General features: G+C 32.7%; 2 protein-coding genes and 1 long non-coding RNA gene across 3 annotated transcripts in view; 2 read left to right on the forward strand and 1 right to left on the reverse strand.

Annotated features, from left to right (window-relative positions):
* LOC136969249 (neuropathy target esterase sws-like) overlaps positions 1 to 27436 on the reverse strand; it is a 99255-nt gene that overhangs the window by 70725 nt on the left and 1094 nt on the right. The window contains exons 2-5 of the mRNA XM_067263337.1: positions 17732 to 17792; positions 14671 to 14738; positions 6916 to 6986; positions 2212 to 2367 (exon numbers count right to left, since the gene is read on the reverse strand). Coding sequence (XP_067119438.1) covers positions 2212 to 2367; positions 6916 to 6986; positions 14671 to 14738; positions 17732 to 17792 — 356 coding nt within the window. The remainder of the gene's footprint in view (positions 1 to 2211; positions 2368 to 6915; positions 6987 to 14670; positions 14739 to 17731; positions 17793 to 27436) is intronic.
* On the forward strand, positions 10471 to 11480 carry LOC136969259 (uncharacterized). Its single transcript, XM_067263350.1, has 3 exons — positions 10471 to 10555; positions 11017 to 11259; positions 11386 to 11480. The coding sequence occupies exons 1-3, from the start codon at positions 10471 to 10473 to the stop codon at positions 11478 to 11480; spliced, it is 423 nt and encodes a 140-aa protein (XP_067119451.1).
* LOC136969260 (uncharacterized) lies at positions 18283 to 20212 on the forward strand. The gene is made up of 2 exons (XR_010879795.1): positions 18283 to 18475; positions 20003 to 20212. It is a non-coding gene; the product is annotated as an uncharacterized lncRNA (long non-coding RNA).

Raw genomic sequence — 27436 nt, forward strand, 5'->3', positions numbered from 1 at the left:
ACATTCTACAAAGAACTGCCAGATACATCATTTCCAAAACTGAAAGACAATGCTTGATTTTGTGCAAGCATGTTTGGCAGTACCTATGTATGCGAACAAGCGTTTTCGCTTATGAATTTAAACAAGTGCAAAACACGGAACAGGTTAACCAACGAGAATTTGGAAAATCTGCTGGTTGTTTCAACATCTGCCATTACACCAGACATCAAGAAGATTGCTGCCAGCATTCAATCTCAGCCATCGCATTAATTGCTTGGAGGTCTGGCCCCCAGTCAGTAAACTTAATCCTAATTTGGCCCTTCTTCACAAAAGGTTGTGCATCCCTGTTTTAATAAACAAAAAACAGTAAAATTAGAAGAGAAAACCTAATCCAAATTAAGCTCTCATATCTTGCATTGTGTTTCCATATTTTGAAGACATTTTTGTCATCAAATACAGTATACTGTAGAACAGAAATTTTCCAGAAAGGATTAAATATACCTTAAACAAAAGTGAATGAGATATGCCTACAACTTAACTCTAATCAAAGAGAGAGAATTTACATAATAATCCTTATTACCTCTCATTGGACATTCTTCTCGGATCCTGATGCAGGGAGGAGCAGGAAGTTTGCATTCTGATAATGTTGCAGGACCAATAGAAGTGAGGAGAGGAGAGGGGGACCGAAGGATCAGGCACCTGACAGATTTGTCAAGGACTACCCCAAATGATTGGAAATTTGCTCCTTTACTCCTAATTCTGCCAATTATAGCCTATAATTCGTATCACCTGACGGGATGGTCAGATGTGTCATTTGGCCAGATGGCGTGAAAAAATCAAGATAAAGTACAGTTTAAAGGAAGCTTATCTTCCTTTTTACCATAAAAGTAAAAAGTTTGTCAACTTTTAACAGGATGTTGCCTTACTTTTTGTGTCTTTTATTACATTAGTTTAATAAAATATTTTGCTAGTATTTCTATTTTAACACAAATATCACTAAAGAATTTCAATGTAGTTATGAGGTATTCAGTACTTTGTATCCTAAAATGCATGGCCTGTCTCAACCCTCACATTAGTATACGTCAACTTTCTGACTTGAGAGAGTGATAGTAACACCTTATTGTGACAATCACTCATCATTTTTATATGTATAATATTCAATTGTTGGTTACAAAGCCTTTGTTTGTAAATTTCCAGAAAGTTCCATTGCCCGTTAGGCCTGAAGGGCAATAAACCCAGTCCGGGAACAGGATGGGTATATAAGGACTAAAGGTTGAGAGAAGTACTCTTTCTTTTTTGGTGCTATTGGAGAAGCAGATGAAGGTGTTTCAACATAACAACTGGACATTTCAACGGAAATGTCATGAAGTCAACAGACTGGATTCGAATTGACCCAATGGCTAGGAGGTGACGGTGATTATGCAAGATGGTTCTCCAAGAACTCCTCTCGTTTTAGTTCTTCCTGTTCTTCCCGTATTTTAATTGTATACTATTCTTCCCGTATTTTAATTGTATACTAACAGTAGAATAGTCTTGTAAATAATTTCGCAGATCGGAATAATACATAATTGTCGCAAGAATAAAATGAATGATTGAAACAAGAAAATAGAAACACTTTGTGTGCTGTCCTATCTATTCATTGGGATTTACAATTGTGTGCTTCATCTACCTTTCTGCTTGAGTGCTATTTGATGCAATATATATCGTCCAACTTCAAAGATCTATACATCAAGAACTATCCCCTGTGCTTCTCATCATGAGATTTGTCAAGATTCTTAAGGTACCAAAAATCTCTCTCTCTCCACAACAATAATGCATATAACCACAAATACTTCATCTTACTTAGCTGCATAATGAATTGTACAAACTTTTATGCCATCTAATAAATGTTTAAGTGTAGTTACTTGTGTTGAGTGATTCCTTCCAACTGAATCTCATCATTTCCTACTCAATTCTCTTACCCCCAGTCTCACATACAAGACCACTTGTTGCCATTCACAAAAACTCAAGTAGTAGGCTAACATACTTGGTGTCAGAAATTTCTGAGTATAATCACTTACATTTGATGGAAGGAGCATCTAAAAGCCATACAAAACACCACCCTGGTGTCAATTAGGCCAGCCTGAAACTCTCACAAAAATCACAATTTTCAAAATTTAAAACCATTGATTCATAGTCTATTTAGTTAATTTTAAAATTAAAGATTAACAAAACATCATAAAAAATTTTTACCTGATACTATTTAACATATATAGAATCTCTGGAGGAAGTGAAACTTTTTCTGAAGAAAGTGAAACGTCCAAATCTGGAATGCTTTCATCAAATGCCAAAAGTGAAGCATCTTCATATTTTTTTGCTGCAGATAATTGATCTTGTTTCCTTAACAATCTAATTGTTGAAGAATAAAATAAAAACTTGGAATTACAGAAACTCAGAAAACCCAAAACTAACTAATTTATTTATTAATGGATGAAGTACTGAAGAATCAATAATTGTTTTAATAAACAAAAAACAGTAAAATTAGAAGAGAAAACCTAATCCAAATTGAGTGTCTCATATCTTGCATTGTGTTTCCATATTTTGAAGACATTTTTGTCATCAAATACAGTATACTGTAGAACAGAAATTTTCCATTAAAAGTAATAAAGCAATACATGTTTTCTTTTTTTTTTAGGTATTCTTGAAACCGTGTTTTCTTATATGTTGAGCATCAAACACAAGACCGTGTTATTTATTAAACATTTGGCACTTTTCCACTTCTATTAGTTGAGACGAGATTTTATTTCACTCGTTTCGGGCATTTCGCCCCTCTTCAGTCAACGTTAATTCCTTGAACTCAATTTGAACTCCAAATTGTGCTATGCACGCGCACCCTTGAGTTCAAGGAATTAACGTTGACTGAAGAGGGGCGAAATGCCCGAAACGAGTGAAATAAAATCTCGTCTCAACTAATAGAAGTGGAAAAGTGCCAAGTGTTTAATAAATAACACGGTCTTGTGTTTGATGCTCAACATGTTTTCTTATTGAAATTTTATTATAAATTCTTATATACAAGAAGTAAAAACTATATTTCGTTGGTGCACAAAAATAGTGACACAACTCAAATATTTCCAATTTCGAGTTTATTGTAGAAATGTATAGCAAACTCCCCATATTTTTATGTGGAAGAACAAACACTAATATTTATTTCCAAAATTAATTTGGAATTGTGCTGGTTTGTTTAATAAACCTGAGTTTTTTTGGAAGTATCTATTGCAGTACGATATTATATTTCTTTCTGAAACTTGGTATGGTTCTACTAATAGAAATTCGGAGGTAACTGATTGTTTGCAAGGTTATAATCTCTACTTTGGTAAGGCTTTTAAGTTACATACGAAAGGTCGTTATTGTGCAGGTTGGTTATTGGCAATAAGATCCTCTTTTCCCTGCGTTGTTATTTATCAAGATAACTTTCTAATACTTGTCAAATTTGGTGCCGAACTTGGTAATATTTTGGTATGTTTTGTTTATTTTAGGGAAAATGACTGGCAGTCTATTTTTGAAACTTTAATTGGTTTGATATTACATGACAAGAATGTAATGATTGCTGGTGATTTTAATGCTAGGATTGGATTGGGGAATATAATTTCTGACGCTTTTTGCAATTCTTTTGGTATTGTTTGTCCTTTGCATAGGAATTCGAAAGACTTGGTGATTGATTCTTTTGGTAGAAAGTTGCTTCATCTATGTGATGATTTGAATTTGATTATTGGTAATGGAAGATGTTTAGGTGATGAAGCGGGTGAATATTCTTTTATCTCTAGTCGTGGCTGTTCAGTTATTGATCTGGTCATAGTTTCTCCGTTAATTTGGAAAGATATTCTCTCTCTAACGATGGGTCAGTTTTTGGATTCCGACCATAACCCTTTGATTTTACGACTGGCCTGTGGCAATGATAGATCGGTTTCTTTAGAGAAGAGGCAGAGGATTAATAGATTGTTCTGGGATGAATCTAGAAAGGATGAATTAAGGTTGGCTTTGGAGGAAATATGTGTCTTGAATGGGTTTGATTCAATGGAAGACCTGAGTAATCTTCTTTTTAATTTGGCTTGTAAGTGTGGATTTAATATTAGGAGACATAAGAATTCTTTTTCGTGGTTCGATTCGGACTGTAGGATGTTAATTTGCGCTAGGAATAGAGCCTGGAGATCTTTTAGAAAGAGTAATGATTCTAATGATCGTTTGCGTTTTGTTATGTTACGAAGTTTGGCGAAGCGATTTTGCATTGCGAAAAAAAAATTATTTGCTGGAAAAATTCAAAATTGTTTCGGGAAAGATAATAGGCTTTTTTGGAATTATTTCCGACACGTTAAGCGGACTAAGTCTTGTAATTTCTGCTTTATATCTATTGATGATTGGTTTCATCACTTTTTTTAATTTATTTGGTTCCCTGGACCCTTATTTTGTTGATTTTTCTATTTTTAATTATTGTAGGAATTGGTATGATGAACTTTTGGACCATGAACTTTGTGCAGGTGAGCTTAATGATGCTCTGAGGAGGTATAAGCCAAATAAAGCGCCAGGTTTTGACGGGATCCCGATGGAATTTTGGAATTTTGAGACTCTGAGACCACATATTTTGTGTCTTTTTTCAAAGATTTTTGATACTGGGATAATACCGGAGTCTTGGAAGACGAGTATTCTAATTCCGATTTTTAAGAATGGTAGGAAGGATGTTCCTGGTAATTATAGAGGTATATGGCTATCATCTTGTGTTTCGAAATTGTTTTGTATTATTTTGTATAGAAGACTGATTAGGTGGTTAGAAGTTAATAATATATTGCATGAGAATCAGGCAGGATTCCGAGCTAGTTATTCCACATTGGATAATATTTTTGTTTTGTACACGGTTATTCAGAAAACTTTTTTACGGAAACGGAGGAAGGTGTATGCTTTTTTTGTGGATTTATCTTCTGCGTTTGACAGAGTTTGTAGGAACTTGCTGTGGTCTAAGATGTTGCGTTATGGTTTCAGTTATAAATTTATATCTTTACTTGTTGCTTTGTATGAAAATTCCTCGTTTATGGTAAGAGATGGTGGGAACTGTTCGCCATTAATGTTTTCTAAGACTGGTGTTAAGCAGGGCTGTATTTTGAGTCCAATCTTGTTTGGTATTTTTTTGAACGATCTCTTTGGTTTTATTAATTCTTCTGGTGATGGTATAGAAATAGATGGTTTCCAAATTAAAATACTAGCTTATGCAGACGATATTGTAATTTTATCTGACTCTGTGATTGGACTTCAAAGATTGATTGATAAATTCGCAATTTATTTAGATGAAAATGGTTTGAAATTGAATTTGAATAAGTCCAAGATTGTTGTTTTTCGAAGAGGAGGTAAGAGTGCGAGGGCAGATAAATGGTGGTTTAAGGGTTCTCCAATTCAAGTTGTCTCTAATTACAAATATTTGGGTGTTACATTTTCGTCTAATGGTTTATTCCATACGCATTACACTAATAAGAGAACTCATGCCAGATTATTGATGAATAAAGTCATTCAGTTGGGGAGATCTGCCAAATTACGTAATCTGAGAGATTATTTACGTCTATTGAAAACTGTGGTATTGCCCTCTTTGTTATATGCTTCAGAGATTTGGGGTTTTAATCTGACTAATGGTGATGGTATACAGACTGAATTTATTAAAAACTTATTTTATTTACCTCGTTGTACACCAGGTTATTTAATTATGATGGAATGTGCTTTGACCCCTATAAAACTTATAATATTTAGTAGGATAAGAAATTGGATTAATAGAATTTCTAAGCTCGATGATCATCGTCTGAGTAAGGTTTGTCTGAAATTTATACTTAACAAAAAGTCTATAGATTGGACACGTTATCTTATAGATACATGCAATAATCATGGTATTAATTTTATTAATGATGATTTGGATCTAATGGACTGGTCTCTTCTCCTTGTAAACATTTTTGATAATTTTTTATATAATATAAATGAAAAAATAAGTAAAAGCGTATATAATTGTTGGTATAAGAATTTGAATGTTACGTTTTTTGATAATTCTTTATATAATCAAGATGTTTCCCTTAATATTTTGTGTTTATTTATACAGGCTAGGTGTAATTCGTTAAACTTTTTAAATAATTACTCGAGAGAATTGTGTAACTTTTGTGTTGAGAAAGAAATTGTGGATGCCTGGCATATTCTGGCTAAATGTGGGCGTCTTAAAGTGTTACGTAAAGAAATCTTTGGTTGCGAAGTTCTTACCAGGTCTTTTTTTCCTTAAAATTTTATCGAAACCTTGTTATAAATTTAATGTATTTTGTTTTCTAAGAAAATCTGTTAAAATTTTGTTTTAGGGGGCGTGATTCCTCTACTATAAATCTAGCCTTGTTGTTAGTGCTGTTTGGGAGCATCTGTCAGTGCTGTGTCTTCGATACTAATTTTTTTTCTATTTATAGGTAAGCAATTTGCCATTTTGGTTTCTATTTTTTAGTATTTTGTATTATATTGACAGATGCTCCCGATCTTTAAACTTTATTTAATTACTGTATTTGATTTTGTAAATTTTATATAATTTATTTTACAACTGAATTGTTATTTATCATTGTATAATTTTGTTTGATTATGTTTATTGTATTTAAGTGTTTTGTTTGGGAGATGGTTTTGCTCCCCGCATCAAGGAATAAAAATCCAGTATGCGTAATAAATAAATAAATAAATAAAAATAAATAAATAAATAAATTTCCAAAATAGATTTGAAAATTTTCAAAATCCAAGATCATGACAAAGCCTTAACAAAGAAACAAGAAACTTTTAAGTGGCTGTTCTGGAAGATCTATTTTTTTGAGTCGTGTCACTATTCTTGTGCACCGACAATTTATGTTTACATATATATTACAATGTTTTATCATCAAAAATAAAATAAACAAAACTTACTTCCTGAAGATAGAAGAAATGGAATAGTTTTGAAAAGTGTCATGAAAGATAGAATTTCCTATATATTTTCCCTATGGAAAAAAAATAATAATAATTAATAATAATGTATCTGAGTATCTGAGTATCTGAGGAAAATATAGACTATTATGAAATCAGGGAAAGGGTAAGGTGTCCAGATTTCATGACAGTCTATATTTTCCTCAGATTCCAAGTTAAACAAAATAATTTGGAGTAGATAAACCAAAAAACAAAGAATAGGGAAAGACAAACATTTTATATCCTAAATAAAACTGAAAAGGGACTGTCTAGTCCAACAGACTAAGCAATTTCGATGTTACATAATGATTCCGAGGAACCATCTAGTCCAACTGTTCAAATGGAACCACCTAGCTTAATTGATCTGACAGTTCTAGCAGCAAAACTGGATCTCTCACCTCTACTGGAGACAGTCAAACAGAAAACTGTAGCAGTTTCAGGTAAGATTACATGCAAGGATATAGATAAGGTATAAATATCATGCAAGGATTGCAAAGTTTAGGCAAAGTTACTTTTTCACAATAAACTAAAAGCACTTTTATGAAAACATGGATGGAAAAGTAGGCAGGAACACAGGAGAACCAAATAAAGAAGAAACTGTACAGTTCTGGAAAAATATATCTGGGACAATCCAAAAGATCACAATAAGATAGCAGTCTGGACAAAGGATGCAAAAGCTGATCTCAAAGGAAATGAATTGAAATATTTAGTAAATGAACTAGTAGAAAAATCATAAGATAAAGAATTGGATAGCATCAGGAATGGATGAATTACATGGCTTCTAGATCAAACATATGACTACATAGATTACCTGAATTGCTATTTTCTGTATACCATAAAAATAACAGTGTACCATATATTATCTACTACTTTGGGCATACACCAAATTACTTCAGCAGCACAATGATCAAAGGGAGTTATTTATTTGGGAGAACCTCTGCATATCTGCAGTAACACCATGCAATACACCTCCCATAGAAATTTCACAAATGTGGATAACCTTATTCAAACAATTTAATTTGTAATTTGTATTTGCATAAGCACCACAATCATATATGTCTTATTAAATTGCTTTTCAAGGATTTTTGAAGATATCATGCAAATTACAACACACTTCTATAATTTTTGAAAACATTTTCATTTCATTTCATTCTGTATTCTATCCACATGCCTTAGATAACTGGAAAAGTCCATTCAAATAACCAAATGTTTGAAAATTAACTATATTCGATTTCTTTTCACCTGAAGATAGTAGCTATAAGTTGTCAAAAGTGTGTCTTAACTACACTAAGAAATCATATTTGTAAAGCCGCTACCTGTTGTTTAATTATTTTATATGGTTGTTGATGTGAAGCATCTTTTTTATCATTATTATGGAAACTACTAGAAAACACTTCTAAGTTATTGAACACAAGAACTTTGTGGTTAAAACAAAAAGCTCAACTTTGGCTGTTACTAAAGTGTCATAAGAATGAACTCATTCCCAAATGCATTACTTTCAAGTACAATTCATTTCCAATAAATGTACGAACACTATTGCCTCAAATAAAGCAAAATCTCCTAGTAAAACATATGACTAGCTTGCACAAAAGAATCATTCCAGGAGCTTAATAGAATCAACATCCATACATTACTGAAGGCCATACTTTGCAACAAGGAAACCATTTGGAAAAAAATTGCATTCAGATAGTGATGACCAGTGGCTTAGCTAGGTTTTTAGGACCATTAGGCAAGAAATTATTGAGTCCCATATTTATTAAAGTGATTATAATTTGGTTAGCAAAAAGCACAAATAATACTAGGATAATAATTACTTAATAATAATAATTATTTATCTATCTATTAATTACAATATTACAAACAAAAAAAGATAACATTACAATAATTTATAAATTAATTTTAAAAATTAAAATATCACTTTATGACTTACATTTAATTACATCATTTAAATCTATTTTGTTTATTTATTTATATTCGGTAGTTATAATGTAAAATCACATATCTTACTTTAACCAATAAAAATAAATCATAATCTTTTATAATTTTTAATTTGCAAAATTATCTTTAGCAATAACATGTGAAGCCAAGAAATAATTCGGAAGAGAACACAGATGAATATTTTTGAGAGATTTTCTTGCTGACTTGGTAACTTAAATCTGATGAATCTGATATATTAATACATTGTTAATTTTTTTATATACAGTCGATTCTGCTTAATTGGGACACATTGGGACTAATCCATTTTGGTCCAATTAAGCAGCTGTCCAGTTAAACGAACTAATAATAAATTCTATAATAAAATATGTAATACGTAGGTAAATAAATAAGTAGGTAAAAAATAATAATTAGGTACCTATTTTAATGCTTTATTAAACCAAAATACAGAAAATATTTGTACTATAAATTTGCCAGACTCACGACAATAGGTAACTGATTCGCAAAAGGCTAGTGTTGCCAATATTAGTAGTGACATACACAAGGACTGACCATTCGATCTGTTTCTGATCGAACAATTTTTCCTTTCTTTTTTTTTAGTTAGAACATGTTCTAACTAAAATGGGAGAAAGAAAAGGGTTCACCCAAAAGTCATTTTACAGTCTTCCTTTGAGCACAGTTTCCTTTACTTAGAGATGGTCCACTTCAGCAGGAGTGTCCATAGAATCCACCAGGTCAATGCTGGTCTCAACAATCGGATGGCTGCTGTCTGAATCTACACGTGCATTATGCACACAATACCTTCCAAGGGAACTCTAGCTATCTTCCAACTCAGTCGAGAGACCTCAAAAAATTGTCCAGCAATCTTTGTCCTTTTGCTTTTAAGGGGATCATCTGGTCCAATCCAGAGCAGGGTCAGTAACTCGCATTCAAGTCCACTTCAAATGAAATCCCATGTGATACATCCCGCTATGCTGACCCCTCCGGAAAAACCGAACTGCCTGAGCAGAAGACAAAATCGCTTTGTCTGTGCCAACGATTAGGCCTACACGACATTAGTTTACAAAGTGCCTACATATTTTCAGAAGATTACTAAAATATATCAAAAATTGCTAAATTCCTTTTCTGCTACTGTCCCAATTAAGCAATTAAATTATGTATTAATTTATTGTTTGGTTTCTGTTCTTTGAGATTTGGCCCAATAAGTGGCTGCCTCGATTAACCGGTAACCCAATTAAAAGGAATTGACTGTACTGTACATATATATATATATATATATAGAGACCAAAACACATCAGCAAGTTTTCCATAAAATATCTTAAATTACTATTAATGTTTTATGAGGATTAGAAAAATATTCAACAATATCTGAAATTATCCGAAAATTGGATAATTTTTTACATATTAGCAACATTCCAGTCATACCAGTCGTTGTTAAACTCATCGCTTTAATAAGCACTTTGCTATCGCTGCAGCTAAAGTGTTGTTAAACTCTTGGCTGCACACCGCTTCACGTAAAGCAAACGCTTGAGTTTGAGGATATTTTTACAGCGCTGGAAGAAGGTGGTTTTTCTGCTACACAAAATGGCGGAAGAATTTGAATTTATTTTCGAAAACAATAAATTTAAAGTTTTTGTAGACAAGAAGACAGCATTTAAGATAAAAAATGGTAAATATTAATTATATGATTTTAAAATTATTTTATAAATATTTGTTAGTTTATTTAATAACTTTCAACAGATTTTTGATTTGTCTGAAATAAATAATGTTTTACATATAAAGTAAAATACTTCAGATATTGCAATATATATTGGAAATGTCTGAATTATAAATATGTTGATTTTATGTTTAAAAAATCTTATTTTAAGCATATACTTTAGGAGAGTATCCAGAGCGAGACATGTTCCACAATGAAAGAAATCGTTTTAAAATTTGTACATTCAATTTAAACCTATATCATACTTCAATCATTAATATTTAATTACTTTGTTATATGAAATTAAATATTTGTATTAAAATATGTACTGATATATATTTTAAAATATTTTAATCTTAAAAATCTTAAAATATCTTACTATACTTAAAAATCTCTATACTTAAAATAATCTTTTACGTAATCTTTAATTTCAGATCCTACATTTGCTCAGCAGTACGGATTAGAGCTTGCAAATAAAATGAAGACAAAACCTGAAGAACATACACTGGTGGAATGTAATAAAAATTTAGAAAATAATACAAATTCAGGTATTAAAAGAAATGTGACTGTCAGAATTACTTTCATTGTTAATTTACAGTGTAATTTATATAATTTTTATTTTAAAACAGTTCCAAGCACTTCAGGCATTAGGGGTGAAAAGAGACCTCTTTCAGATGGTATGTTAATTAAATTGGATAATAGTTAATTAATTGGATAATAGTTACACAACGATTGGACATGATTAAAAAGTTTTGAAAATGTTCCTAAAGATAAAGACTTAAATTTGATGTATTGTTTTTCAGATTTACTTGCATCAAATGGTAACTGGACTGATTCTATGACCAGACTTTTAATAAGTGTCAGGTTGGAAATGAGGAGGAATTTCGGAAACCAATAGCAAAAAACAAACTGTGGGTGAAGGTTTCTGATCACTTAGCAATAAAGGGATATAAAGTATCTTCTACAGAATGTGATAAAAGTGACAAAACCTTTTATCCACATACAGAAGAAACAAAGATAAAGTGAAAAATAAAACTGGGGAAGGGGCTATAACCTGGCCCTACTTTGATCTTTTCAATGCAGCAATAGGTTGTAGGTCTGATGTTACTCCTTCTCCAGAAACTTTAATGAGTTCACTACCAGAAAAAAATTACAGTGCTACTTCAAGCACTCTTTAGCTTCCTCCAGTAGAGTTGTCTTCAACAAGCAGCAGCAGCACATCCAGTCTTCCACCAAAAAGGAAAGCAAATGAACCACCACTGTGGTTTTCACAGTACCTGGAAAAGCGCGAAAAGATTGAGAAAGAGAAGAAGAAAGAGAAAACAAACGATGGGAAGAATTTAAGAAATTGAAGAAAAAACATTACAACAAGAAAGGGAAAATGAAGAAGAAAGAAGGAAAATGATGCGATCATTAATAGATATTATGGATAAACTTGCAAAAAAATAGACTAGCCATTTATATTTTTACTTAATTATATTAAAAATTTGCTGAAAAACCAATAATAAACAATTAAGTTTGTATATCAGAATTGTTTTTTTTTTATTTATACAAACCCATTTTTATACATTTGATATGAGATAGTGGAAAACATATTGTAATGTTTTTAGGTTCTCCCTCTTCAGTTAGTGATGCAAATACAATTAGAATTCTATTCCTTGCAAAATGAGTTTTTTATCTTGTTCATGCACAGAATTGAGAAATACAGACAACTTATGATACAAAATGCTTTAAAAAATCTTAATACTATTTTCATACTTAAAAAGAGAAGAAAGACAATAGAAGTAAAAGAAATTCAAATGTGTCAACAGGAAAAGTAACATTTTATGAGATCTTTTATAAATGTCCAGTATTAGAAAAATCTGTATAAAAAACTACTTCACAGGACACCTTGTATTCTTTGCAGAAATAGAATTCATCTAAATTACATAGACATGTTTGAAATGAACTGTTTCAATCTTGTTACAAATTCATATAAAAAGTGCAAGACCATTATTTATTCTGGCAATTTTTTACTTTATTTTTACCAATATTAAATGCATTTAGAAAAAACTATGGTACAGATGATACCTGTTTCAATGGTTTTATTTATTACTACTACAAGTAGCTTCTTGTAGTAGTAATAAATAAAACCAGTGTAAATGAGGGGTGAAAAGGTATAGCTACACCATTTCACCCTTCATTTGCACAATGTTAGTTAAACAGTGTAGGATGGCAAATCTATTTAACACAAGAACAAAGTGTTCAAAAACTCAAACACACATTAATAAAAATATTAATGATTTTATTTTTAAAATTTTAATCAGTTGTTACATAAACAATTCTGGTTATGTTTGCTGGCTTTGGCCAATTACTACTACAGCAGATTAAAGAACAAATATCACAAAATTATTCTAACTGCTGATACAAATAATCTGCAATAATATCTCTCTTAGATCTTCCATCTTGATTGATCTCATAATCAGCCAAGTTGTTCCCATTTTGTATGTAATTGTCATCCCTTTCAGGTGCTTCATCATTCTGTAAAACACAAAAGTTATGAAGAATGCATGCTGAAATGATCATTTTTGGGATATTGGACCACTGTGTCACATGCAGAAGTTTTAATCGCCTGAACCGGCCAAAAAGATCTCCATAGGTTTGTTCAATAACCACACGTGAAGAACTAAGTCTCTTGTTGAACAATTTTTCTTTCCTATTTAAGTGGCCATTATCCTTGTATGGCACCATTAAATATGACGATAAAGGATATGCCGAGTCTCCAAGAAGATGGCAGTTCTCGGGAATGGAAACAGTACCATTTGAAATATGTCTATATAAAGGGCTGTTCTTCCAAACACGTGCATCATGACTTGAGCCAGGCCAACCAGCATAGATGTCAATGAATACTTTTCAGCTATTACAAATGCCCTGTAAAATTACAGCGGTGAATTGCTTTCTGCAGTAATATTCCTGTTTATGGCGTTTACCTATAGTAATTTCAACTAATGTTCCATCTATACATCCAAAAACATTCAGGAAACTTTTCCATCCTCGCAATTCCGAAAACTTCCTTACAATGTCGGCTGCCTGTTGTCCAGTTGGCCACTGAATAAAATATTGTCTCATTTTACTTAGTTCTGTACAAAATGTAATGAACAGTTGATGCGCATGTCCTCTTTCTAATCCAAATCTGTTCGCGATACCAAGAAACAATTCTTGATTTCCCAGTGTCCACAACGATAATAGTATCACTTTTTCTTTATCAGAATAACATAAAGATGGCCTACCAGTGTTTGACTTCTTGTGGAGGTTTATATTTAGTAAAATAAATTCCACAGTTTCTCATTTAGGACGAAAATGCACTTTGAAGTCGATATCATTGTACCGTGGAATGGTTTCTTCGACATAATTCACAATTTTTACCTTTTTTGTTGGAGATTCATTTATTACCGTAAGAATTTCCTCCTCCTCCACTTCTCTTGGCCTTTTATTGAAAAAAGACGAGAATAACAGCATTGATGATGATCGAGAATTAGTTTTAGAATTAAAAAGTTCACAAAATGCATAAACTGCACTCCAAATGGTCGCCATCTTTACTGCTGCAGCAGTCGTGTTGTTAAACCACGTGTTTTACGTCATACAGCAGTGCTGAAGCAGCGACGCTGAAGCGCAGACTTTAACAATGACCGGATAGTATATTACATGTTGCTGCGTTTACCAGTTGAAAGTAGAGTCTAACATAGAATTAAAATTATGCTATAGATTACATTTTTAACATGAATCAAATCATTTTTACTTATTTTAAACATATTTTACAGTATTACATAATATTTTACAAGGTCAAACCCTTTTAAAATTTTGTAATGCTAAGAGCTACCCACTCCTCTCCTGTTCAACATTATAAATACTTGAGCCTGGTCAGATCTACAATAGGTATGAAAAAGGCTCCCTTAGTACCTACAGGGCAGAAAAAGTTAAAAAAAAAAAAATCTTCACATAAATAAAATTTTGTTTCAGAAGAGAAATTTGAAAGCCCCAAATTAATCAGATTTTAAAAATTAAAAACTTTGTTATATAATTTTTCAACTTACGAACACAAAAGTTACCTTTTTTACTGTCCATCTCAAATAAAATGCAATAATATCTCTTTTTCGGAACTGTTTTTTATTTTTACCTGCAAAAATTTTAAATAACATACATTTATATGCAAAAGTTAATTACAGTACATTATTAAATACTGAATTATATATAATCAAATTTTTCATATAGCAAATTGCTACATTTCCTGAATAAAACAATTATTAAATTTAATGTTCAAAATTTAAGAAATAAAAGAGAAACAAAAAACTTAAGATATGTAAATAGAAATTTTTAAATTTCTTTTTATTTATTATAATTGGATAACCATTATTATTATATAGTAAATAAATAAATATTGTGTGTTACTGCAAATGATTTAAATCAAGTCAGTCAAAGATTTCCAGTTTTTTCAATATTGAAGAATTAAATCTGGATATCAAACTGTTAAACTAAAGTATGATAAACTTGAGAATATGTTTGCTAATTAAAATTTGGCATCTGTTTCATGAGCAGTGCAGATATTGGTTAATATTTTTAATGCTGAACAGCAAATACCATTTTATTCTATTCAAACACACACTATCTATCAATCGTTGTTATGATTTAAAATATATTATCAGGAGCAGATCCGGGAATTTCGTTTAGGGGTGTGCTTTGTGTCAATATCGATATCCAAAATCCATTACTTTTAGTATCAAGACTGCAGTGTGTATAAAAATAGTTTTCATTAATCAGAAAAAAGATTTATATTTTATCTTCATGTTGCATATTATCAGTCTCTGGTGGGATATAGAAAAAAGATAGAATTGGCCCAAAAGTATTTTTGTATGGTCATTACAGTGTTATTATGTAAATAATCCTGGAAAATATATAATTATAGAAAAAAAAAAATGTTTTTATTTCCAATATTTTACAGCAGTATGCCGTAAAAGTAAAAGTAACATCCATCTTGTATATTTTCTTTCATACATATATCTATCACCTCATGTAAATTTACCGACATCAATGTCTTTACTATGCATCATTAACAAAATAAGTTCATTATATTTCTCTTCATTCATGATGCTTCTAAATCAATAACAAATATGCACTTTCAACACCAAATGAAGTTACTGGTGTAATAAAAGATTTAAAACTTTAATAATATTTGGGAACATTTTAGAACAACTTCTACTATTAGATAATGTCAACCTTATATTGTCCAGTTTATTATCCAGGTCACACCAAACTCTTTCCAATGGTTTCATGTTTAGAAGAGTCAGCATATGGCAAATCATCTGTATAATTTAAAATTTCATTTGCTATTTCTTCATTTAATTCACACCTCATACCTGATGGAATCAAGTAGAACCCCTTAATCACATTATTAGCCATCATCTCAAACCTCAGATTAAATTGGTAAATCAGAGAATCTATAAACAATATATAAATTGCTCACTTAAAGTACAATTTCAATATTCAGGGTCATCTCCTTCAATATTGTTTCTATGAATTTGCTTCTCACAGGTATGGAGTACCATTAAAGACTCATTGTTTGCTAATTTTGCCATCATTGTACTCTTGCTATATGTAAGATCAAATTCTGAAAAATATCTTCTCTTAACACTCATTTTACATGAGACACTATTTCAAATGCTTAATCCTTGGAGTTTTATAGAAAAACCTTTAACTTAACTAAAAAAATTTGAACTGTTTGAAAACAATCATTGTGAAATCAGTCATTTTTTTAAACAACCCATTCTTCTGTAATGGTTTGGCTATCTCAGCCTTACTTATAAGATGAAATCAATCTAAACACTCAATTAAAGGTTCATACATTGTATTAAAATTGTCTAAAACTGTGTATTTTCTACCCTTCATACAATTACACATAAAGCAGCAACTTATTCTTGTATTTTGTTGATGCTTTTATTCAGACACCAGAGCAATAACTTGTCATCATTTGAAATTGGGTCAGCCAGTGGTTAAATTATAGCAGTTAAATTGTATGAAAGTTGTACTGTACATCAGCAGGGCCAATGGTTGATTGACAGTCTGTCATCAATAATGAGTCACAAACCTGCCAACTGATAAGTTGGCCAGACGATCACTTGGCCCATGTTTGTGAACCTTTAGGCAATAAGACAATTGCTGCTAAGGATAAGTCACAATTATTTCAGTAGAGGATTTAAAGTAAGTATCACCTTCTAGGAAATTATAAACCAATTTGCAATGCACTATGGGATTGAAACTGGTATCCAAATTATCACATAACATAATTGTAAAAGTCTAGCTTTGTATTTCTACTATGGAAAACTCTTCTCTGCTTAGAATTTTACCATTTTAGGGAGTGCATATACCCTCTGCACCCCACTGGATCTGCCCCTGGTTATCTATTATTTATTGTAGCTTTGTACTAGCTATGGTTTATTTTCTAGCCAAAAAAAAAAAAAAATTCAACTTTATAATGAAATCATTAAAATCTCTCCACAAATAACTGAGATAGGAAAAAATCTTTTCCAGTTTATGCATAATCTTAGCAACTATTCTTAAAATTCTTGCGTAGACATTTTAATTTATTAAATTTGAAGTTTTATTATTCATAAAAAAAATCTTACATTATGTTTTGTTTATCATTAATAAAAAGAATTATAATTATAGCCTATATTGAATTCAGAATTTTAATATTTTCACATTGTCTAATTGATATCATTTTCAGAATTTCATATGTTATTACTCAATTATACTGAAGAATACACACAGTACATCTAACTATAAAATAGAATATACAGTTATGACATAGCTCATATTTTTAAACAGGATATTGTATTTATATGCATTGCTATTTCTATAACAGTATTTTTTTATAATATTTATGAAGATTAAATTATATATACTTATATACATATTTATAAGAATGTATATTTTGAATGTAAAGTAATTCTTCTCATCATAAATATTAGAACAACTTTCCAGTACACATAAAAATGTATTTAAATATTCTGTTTAAGGTGGAAATAAGCAAATATTAACAGTAAAAGATAATTACAGTAACTTTTCAATGAATTCTCAATATAAAAATATAAAAATTACATGATAGTTATTTACCTCTATAATTCAGTATTTTTGAAAAAATAATAATAGCTGTGAGTGAAATAAATGCAATTATCTGTAAAAAAAATAAAGAATAATTATAAATTTGTCAAATAATAATCTAATTTAATTATCTAAAACATACTATAAAACTCCTATAGTCCTATAATACAAATAAATGTAAATGAGTTTTATAGACTAAATGTTAATCATTTTTAAAAAAGTTTTTGTAATTTAAAAACCTCTTCAAAGATAATTGAGATTTATAGTCTAAAATTATATTTTAATTAGAACATACTTTTCAATTTTAAAAGCTCTAATAAACAAGAAACACCCTTATAATTACAGTGACCATACGTCCTTTATTTAAGAGGACAGTCCTTTATTTCACTGTTCTGTCCTCTAACTTTATTTATTTTCTAAAATAGGCGTTTTGTCCTTTATTTTGTAAAGTCGACGCAAAGTTTCAAAAAATTTTTTTAAATAATATATTGAACAAGTTAGTTTCGTGTGGGCCTACACCATCACGACCAGCATTGTCATCGTGTCGTGCATTGCTACATAGAGCGTGGTAGTGCAGTGTGTCGCCAACTGAACAGCCCTTTGAAAGTACCAGGGGGTGCACACTCTTATGGGGATTTTTGTGATAGTTTTCTAACTCTCTCGTTGGTGGATAATACACTTGGAGCGTTGGTGAGCATTCGTCACTACTTGTCGGCAATCTTTGTGGGCTGGAGCATGTGACATTTTTACCATTGAGTTTCCCTTCTCTTTATAGTACACTCTTTTTCTCTGGACAGTACACACGTGGACCTCGCATCAGTTACTACACATTTATGCAATGTTAATTAGTTACACAGGGACTGCATGTGAGTTTTTAGTCTATTATTTCTAATTTTTCGTATTTAGGTATTATTTAATTTATATTTTGTAGATAATTTATCATGGCATCCAAAAAAAAATGCATTTTTAATCAAACATTACAAGAAGAATTTCCATTTATTAAAAAAGGAATAACGGATAGTGACGTCAAATGCAACAAATGTTTAGCCAGCTTTAATATTGAGAATAGTGGCAGATCAGCAATTACACAGCATATTCAGACAGCAAAACACAAAGAAGCGAACATACGGGCTTCAACAAACAAATCGTTAAACTCATTTTTCGTTAATAAAAATTCTGATGACAACCTAAAGGCTTTAGCACTAAAAGAGGCATCTTGGTGTTATCACTCAATACAACATAACTATTCATTTCAATCAAATGACCGCACTTCTAAATTAATTAAGAAATGTTTTGAGGAAAACTATTCTTGTGCAAGAACGAAAACGGAAGCAATCATTTGTAATGTTTTTGCACCATATTCTTTTGAATTAATTAAAACTGACTTAAGCAAAACAAATTATATAACTATTTATTCGGATTGCTCGAATCATGGTAATACTAAATTGTGCACAATTTTGGTCAGATATTTTTTACCCAATTGCAGTGTCAGAGTAAAAGTTTTGAATATAAATAATCTTTCTGGAGAAACTTCAGATATATTAACAAATTGCATCAAGGAATCACTGTCAAAATTTGAAATTACTAATAAATTACTCACTTTGTGTGCTGACAATATCAACAGCAATTTTGGTGGTTCCAAAGAAAAGGAAAGAATAATGTTTTATTTAAAATGCAACAATCAAGTAAACATAAATTGATAGGAGTTAATTGTGTTGCCTACATATTGAACAATTGCATAAGCACAGCTGTAGATTGTCTTTCGATAGATATTGAAGTGATAGAAAAATTTATTCACATTTCTATATTTACACAATACGAGTAGAAGATTTTGAAGAATTCTGTGATGATGCAGAGGTTCAATATAAAAAGCTTCTTGGTTACAGCAAAACACGCTGGCTAACTCTTTTACCAGCTTTAGATTGTATTTTACAACTATTTAATCCATTAAAATCATACTTTTTGAATATGGAAAAATGTCCCACAATTCTGAAAAACTTTTTCAATGAAACATTAGCAGAGGAATTAGCAGAGGTTATTATTTATTCATAACCAAGCCTCAATATTTCACCAATATATATTGACAGTTGAATCACAAGAAATTTCAATGTGAGAAACATCCATACTTCTAAAGGAATTAAAGCTAAAGTTAGTTGAAAGAAAAAAATGAGGGGTTTCTTCCTATTGTTATTAGAAAAGTGATTTTAGTGTTAGAAAAATCAGAAAATATACAAGCCAAAAAATTCAAAGATGCTGTGTACACATTTTATCAAACGTGCATAGATATCTAAATAATTGGGACACGTGTTTTATTGAAATAGAGGTGTTTGAATGGGTCACATTACGCGAAATCCCTTTGTGGGCGAAGGTAGAGGAAAGCTATATTTTTATTTCGAATCCTTCGTCCGTAAATATACTCGACGGTGAATTATTTGATGAAGTTTCGTGTGTAAAAAAATATGTCACAAACAAAAAGATCGACGAATGGCAACAGAATAACGAGCCCTGCCATCAAAGGTGGGTTGAGATTTTTGAACATTTTACAGAAATTGCTTTCAAAAACATTTGTAAAATCGTAGAATTTTCTTTATGTCTCCCTGGATCTAATGCCTCCGTCGAACGAATATTTTCATTGGTGAATAATATGTGGACGAATGAAAAAACCCAGTTAAAAGTAAGCACATTAGAAGCATGTATTTCTGTCAAATACAACTTTCAAATGAACTGTATGGAATTTTGACTTTTTAAAGCGTAAACCGGCGCTATTAAAAAAATTAATTCTACTGAAAAGTATCAAAATTAATGTTATTTAAATTTTTACAGTGTGTGTATGTGTAATAATTAAGATTGTTTAAAATTTTAATGTATGCATTGTTGTATGCTACTATTTTCGTAATAAATGTTATAAACTTATGAATTTTATAAGGTATTTTTTTTATTTTCTTCGATATGTCCTTTATTTTTCCCAAAAAATATGGTCACTGTACTTATAATGGTTCTTTTTAACTACACCCTTACAATGGTGTATAAAAATGTTAAAAGAAAATTAGCAAAGATAAAGCAACATATTTGTTCACTGTCCATAGTTGGCATTAGGGTGAATGCCCATCCTAAAATCTCACTAATAGTGTAGTTAGAGGGCAGTTTGCCTCAGACAGTACTTTTGATCTGCTACAACAAAAAATTTTTGTGAGGATAGTAGGATACAAGATACCAGACAATTTTATTTTTCCACAAAAATACTGATTATCATCTTAAATTCTGACAATGGTAAGGACTGTGTTCTTTTGAAGATGGCTTTGACCATCATACAAATTTAAGCACTTAGTCATGCTTAATTAATAATAATATTGATAAGGATTGTTGATTCATCCCTCCAAATTACTTAATTTGGAGTTGACATAATATGATTAAAATAGTTCCTAATAGCTGTTTACGCAACTTTGTATTGCAGGATACAGGCATATTGTCTTATCCAAGTACAGTCATCCCTCAGTTATCGCGGTTAATAGGGACCAGAACCGGCCGCGATAAGTGAAAAACCGCGAAGTAGTGTCACCCTCTCATTTTTAACGCGATCGTCGCGGGCAGCTTCGGATAGAGCTGGATCGTCGCGGGCAGCTTCGGATAGAGCTGGGTAGCTGCAGGAGGCGGCGTAGAGGCAGCAGAACGAGTTTCTGCAGAATGTTTTCGGCACACAAGGAACATCGTGATGGGGAGTTGTGACCGTTGTCTTTTTCTTCTGAGCAAAGATGCCCTTGTACAATGCCATTACACCGTCAATACGGTTACTGAATTCTACGGCTCTGACCATGTTGTCGTCGATTTCTTGGGCCCTTTGTTGCAGAGTCCGTGCTATGTTGCAGAGCTCTTGCAGGTTTTCCAAGGTAAGGCCACGTTCTTCAGCTTCGTTGTCGTCACCGTTGTCAGATACCTCCTCTTCTTCCTCACTCACCGATCTTGTCATTTCGACGAGTTCCTCGTCAGTTAAGGGGTTCGAGTGGCACTCGATCAGTGTGTTCACTTCTTCCGTCGTCATGTCGGAGAACCCTTCATTGGCTACCAACCGAGCCAGCCTCACAGCCTTATCTACGGCGGAGTGGTGAACTTCATCAGGCGTAAATCCCTCGTAGTCATGGGTGACGTTTTTTGGCCACAATTTCCTCCAACTTGCAATCAGTGTCTGCTCTTTCATCTCATTAAGAGCATTCTGAATGTTGACCAGGCACGTTGCAATGTTGTATCCCCGCCAATAGTTCTTCAGGCTGAAGACCACGTTGTCTTCGTCGATGGAGGAAATGAGGCCCTCCATCGTGGACCTCGTGTAGAGGGCCTTGAAGGCCCGAATGACCCCCTGATCCATGGGTTGTATAAGGGAAGTGGTGTTGGGGGGCAGGAACTCCACTTGGACCCCATCATAATGGAGACTGGTTGCATGTCCTCCTGCACAGTCCATGAAGAGGACGACCTTAAAGGGAAGCCCCTTTTCAGCGAGGTACAGCTTCACCTGCGGGATAAAGCAGTTTACGAACCAGTCGAGTGTGAGGGCTTTTGTTATCCATGCCTTTTTGTTGTGCATCCAGTAGACGGGCAGCAAGGCTTTGTTTTTGTTTTTCAAAGCCCGAGGATTCAAGGACTTGTAAATTAAGCCGGGCTTGAGCATGAAGCCCGCAGCATTCCCACACATGAGGAGAGTCACTTGATCTTTGTGGGCCTTGAACCCTGGCTTCTTCAATTCGTCCTTGTAAAGGAACGTCCGGACAGCATCCTCTTCCAGAAGAGGCCAGTCTCATCCATGTTAAAGACCTGCTCTGGGAGATAACCACCCTCATCAATTATCTTCGGAAACTCTTCCTCGACGTAACGAAGAGCTGTCTCTTGGTCTGCCGAGAAGGCCTCCCCATACAAAGGAACGCTGCGAAGGCCAAATCTCCTCTTGAATTTCTCGAACCAGCCCTTGCTGGCAACAAAATCACATTTTTCTCGTGGGGTAGGATCACTCGAGGCACTGGTACTAGGCTGAGGTTCATTTTCGTCGTCGTCATCACCTTCGTCGTCTTCGTTCAACTCTCCTTCAGGAATGAGTCTATCATACAGGGCTTTGGCTTTAGTCCGAATCATATTGGTATCGAGACTAACCTTCTTTTCCCGACAGTCCGATATCCACACTGATAAGGCATTCTCCATTTTCACAATTTCGTTTATTACGAGAAGTCAAAACTCGCTTAGTGTCCTTGGAGAACGCTATCAAGGCAGTTTTACGAATATTCACTTCATCCTTTTTTATGTAGCAAACTGTCGATTCGTTCAATCCGTAATGGCGTGCAACAGACGCATAGCTATGGCCTGCCTTAAGCATGTCCAATAAATTAACTTTCTCGTTCAATGTCATCATTTTTCTCTTCTTCTTGGGTTCACTAGAGGATTTAGAGGGTGGAGGACGTTTAGGAGCCATTTTCAAGGGCGTCACAAGCACTATTTTGAACAAAAAGACACAGAGAAAACAACAAAAATTAGCACACCTCGAGACTAAGCATCACTCAAACATTGATTTGAATGAGCGCAGTCGTCTAGGCCAATCAGCTAACGAGACTCGTCTAGGCCAATCAGCTTGCGAGATTCCCGAGTCGGGAGGGATATCAAATGGCGGGATGCTAGCCAGCCAATCAGAGACATGGATTTTGAATTGTGTGGGCACTCCCTGCCTTCTGCTAGCGTGCGAGCAACTTTCGCGCCATAATTCCTCAATTTTGAGTTTTTGATAAATATTTTTGAACAATCCGCGATATACTGAGGCTTCAAAAAATGAAACGCGAAGTAGCAAGGGATTACTGTATTGTTTGTATCTTCATAGGACTCACACTACCATTTTGGTTGTCCCTGGCTCTCCAAAAGGAAATAAGAGAGCTGTGGGGAAGTACTCGATCTTTAGAGTATTCCCTGTGCAGGAACAAAACAAAAAGAAACCTCAAAGAAATAAATCACACACTCTATGACTCCAATGCAAAGAACTTAAAGTTTATTTTAGTCCTTCCAATCACTACTCTGTCCCTTCGCTATAACAGACACTAAAACAAAAGAAACAACACACACAAAAAAAACAATCTCGCGACTCTATCGTCTACACGTCCTCTCTCCATTCTTTCTTCCGAAAAAAGTCCTTTCTTCCATTGAGCATGCGCGATCTCCCTCTCTCTTTTTTCTTCCGAAAACGCGGCCCATCCTTTCTTTACCCTGCGGCCCACCCAAGGATCACGCAATAGAACACATGATCTTTGGACCACATACCTCCCCTCCTCCCATTGACTTTTACAACAGGAAACTTTTACACTATGAGGGCCTGTCCCTCCTTTACACCGTGAACCACCCAAGGGGTTGGTTACGAGCCGGTTAGGCAACAGAACACGTGGTCTTCAGACCACAGAGCATAAGTAATTGGGTCAATATTTGAACTTAATATGGATATATTAATAAAAGTATGATCTTGATTGTTTGAATATTTGGATAAATTCTTGTCTTTCTAAAGGAGGCTCACTGCCATCATTTACAAATACCATTGCTATTTCATTTTCAGTTGATTTATTGAAATGACATAAATCTAAATGGCAATCTCTTTTAAGTACCAAGTTAATCACTGCAACTTGTAATCTTTCTTCTTCAGCTTGTTCACATTCCTGTCGTAGTACTTCATGAATCAGCAAGCTGATTGATGCAATAAAGTAATATGTCAAGCATTTGCATGACTTCAGGTAAACATTGCTGATTTTCTCAAAGTACCATTCTATTTTCAGTAGCAAGATCTGAATCAATCAATAAAGTTGTGCAAATTTTGGTAGTTCTCTATTTAGCAGCTCTGTATGATGTCCTATGATACATTTGGCCTTGTACTTTAGAAACATATGGTCCATTGCCTGGAACGTGTATAATAGTTGCACCCATTGATGCAAAAGAAAGTACACTGTTGTATGATCATATATTTTCCTTGAAGTTTTGATGAAATGGATTATTGACATTAAATAGGTCACGAAGTTCTGCAGGGTATTCAAATATTTTTCCGTATTCATCTCTGGGCCTTTCCAATTTAATTTTTCCTTCGTGACAAGAAGAATTAAATTTACCATCAACTGGAAACTCTTGTGCAAAATGTAGTGCACTACAAAAGTGATATATGACATGTTCCAACACATTTTCTTCTTTAAACTGAACTGCCTGTTCTCCTATTAATAAAATCTGACTCAGAAGAAATAATTCTTCTTTGAACATGTCTTACTCGGTCTACTTCAAGTCGAGCTTATTGTTGTGATGCTTTTCCTGCAGTCATTGCCAATCTATTTTGTTGAAGTCGACGGGAGATAATACTTTCTAAATAACGGGTTCGTTAGATCGTTACTTCCGATTGGATAATAATAGAACGTCACGTGGTCACTATAGAAGGATTTTTTTTTTTAAATTGTTATAGAAGTGACACGAGGCGGCTATCTTTTTTTAAAGTTTAAATTTAATGAAGTAAGTGTAAAATACGCCATTTGCCAAAATATTTATTTTAAAAATGCAACTTAAGGGAAATTCCGTCGTCAAGCATGAACGTCACGTGGTCACTGACGTCACTGAAACGTAAGTGCAATCACCGATCCGATATGGATAAAACATTTATTTTATAGCTAATACTTTCGCGAAATAAGTAGCCTATATTTTTCGTCGAAACACAAAACAAATATAACCAAAATTTTATCTAGATTGGGCAAAAATTGCAGGAGTTATAAGTAGGCTTACCAGACGTCCCGTTTTGACCGGGATTGTCCCGGTTTGACGATGTTGCCCCAGCGTCCCGGCCAGTATTTTTCATTTTGTCCCGGTTATTTGGTAAAAATTTTAAAAGTTCCAAATATACAAGAAGTAAAAATAGTGCAGCCTCGAGTAAAATGGCGATTTGGAAACTAAATAATCTCCTCTGTTACACTACTGTTGCCAATCTAAATATTTCGTATCTAGATCTAAGTACAGTAGAGCATCGATTATCTGACTCAATTGGGGACTGAGGTTGGTCGGACAACTGAAAAAAACGGATAACCGAAAAGTATGAAAAAATACATTATTAGTATAGTGTATTAGTATATTAGTATGTCCCATGTACAAGCATATTAGTATATCGCTATTAAGACCTTCCTTATTTAGCTTTTTCAATCATAAGTACTTATCCTAGTAGGCTTTATTTTCTGTTGCATTTTTTCAAAATTCTTCCGGTTTGAGAAAAAAAATATTATGGTAAGCCTAGTTATAAGGAATTCATACACACAGAGAGAACCGATTTTTATATTATATATATATACACAATAGATATATATATTATATAAAAGAACTATATGATGATATACAGTGAAACTTCCATTAAGAATACCTGTAAATAGCCGACAAACTTCCCGATCACGATAATGTACTGTACGCTATTCGGATATACTGTATAACTGGTGAATAGGCTACATTCAATCCTCGACTTACGACTACCCATACTTATGGTGACTAAAACTAGTGCAATAAAAATATTTTTGCGTCCAAACAGTCGATTGAACTCGCTAACGGCACGGTATAAAATTATTAAATATTGAAATGCATTACTGTAATGGACGATAAGACATATTGTATATAACAATAACTGAATATACGGTATTCATGTTTCACTATCACTCGGATTTGTATCTATACGGAAAAAAGAAAACGAAAACGACTTTCTGCATAGTTGCTCGGTTTTGACCACAGATTAGTCTATGCTCGTGTGGACATCATAGTAACTTTAATTTTATAAGGGTTAAAGGGATTAATAATTAAAATCGGTAACAAATTCAGGCAGAAAATGATATTTATAGTTTAAATAAATAAATATACGCTTAAGAAATACATCTGAAAGTACAGTCAGATCTGAAGTAGACCTACAGTTATATTTTTAAAACTGAAATTTAAATTAGATTCATTCTATGATGAATGAATCAATCAAATTTAAAAACATTCCTATCTTAACCTGTCAGCTGCGCACTCGATAATCCGAAACTACACCGCTGTTGCGTACAGGTTTTGTGGTTTTTAAAGTGGTTTTTCAATTTGCGATATCTCGCTTAAAAATTGTAGTAGATATAATCTGTTTTCAGTTTTCTATCACGTACATATTACACTTTACGATTGTTAACTTCAAAATATTATGTACGTTTAAAAAAATTAATAAAATTTAAGATTTTAAAATATTTAAAAAATCGTTTTTTTTATAAATTTTTTATTAATTTGTTACATACGTTACGTAGACATGTATATTTTCTGTCAAATAAAAAAAATTGCAGCTTTCTAAATCAATGTAGAGAAATAATACGGCCTATAGATTATAACGCCGATCGGCGTGGGGGGGTGGTGGCCTTTCTAAATCTAGGTCAATACACTTTTATTACTGATGATGTGTATTTGATTCTATTTATACGTTATTTAATTTATTGTACTAATAGTAGACTATAATAAGCGATTATTACTTTATTATATTAACGACTATACATGTATATCTTATGTATTACGGAAGTACCACCATAACCGGAAGTACTTTGTTTTTTGAAAGATTTATGGCTGAATGGCTTAAAAAACAAGCTTATTTGTTAAATAGGATAAATATACATAAAAATTTATTAAATTCATGCTAAAAGTAGATAAGAATAACGATTTATAATTGTTTGTTTACGT

This window comes from Centruroides vittatus, unplaced genomic scaffold, assembly GCF_030686945.1.
Source record: "Centruroides vittatus isolate TY-2023 unplaced genomic scaffold, ASM3068694v2 contig_1773, whole genome shotgun sequence".
NCBI lineage: Eukaryota > Metazoa > Arthropoda > Arachnida > Scorpiones > Buthidae > Centruroides > Centruroides vittatus.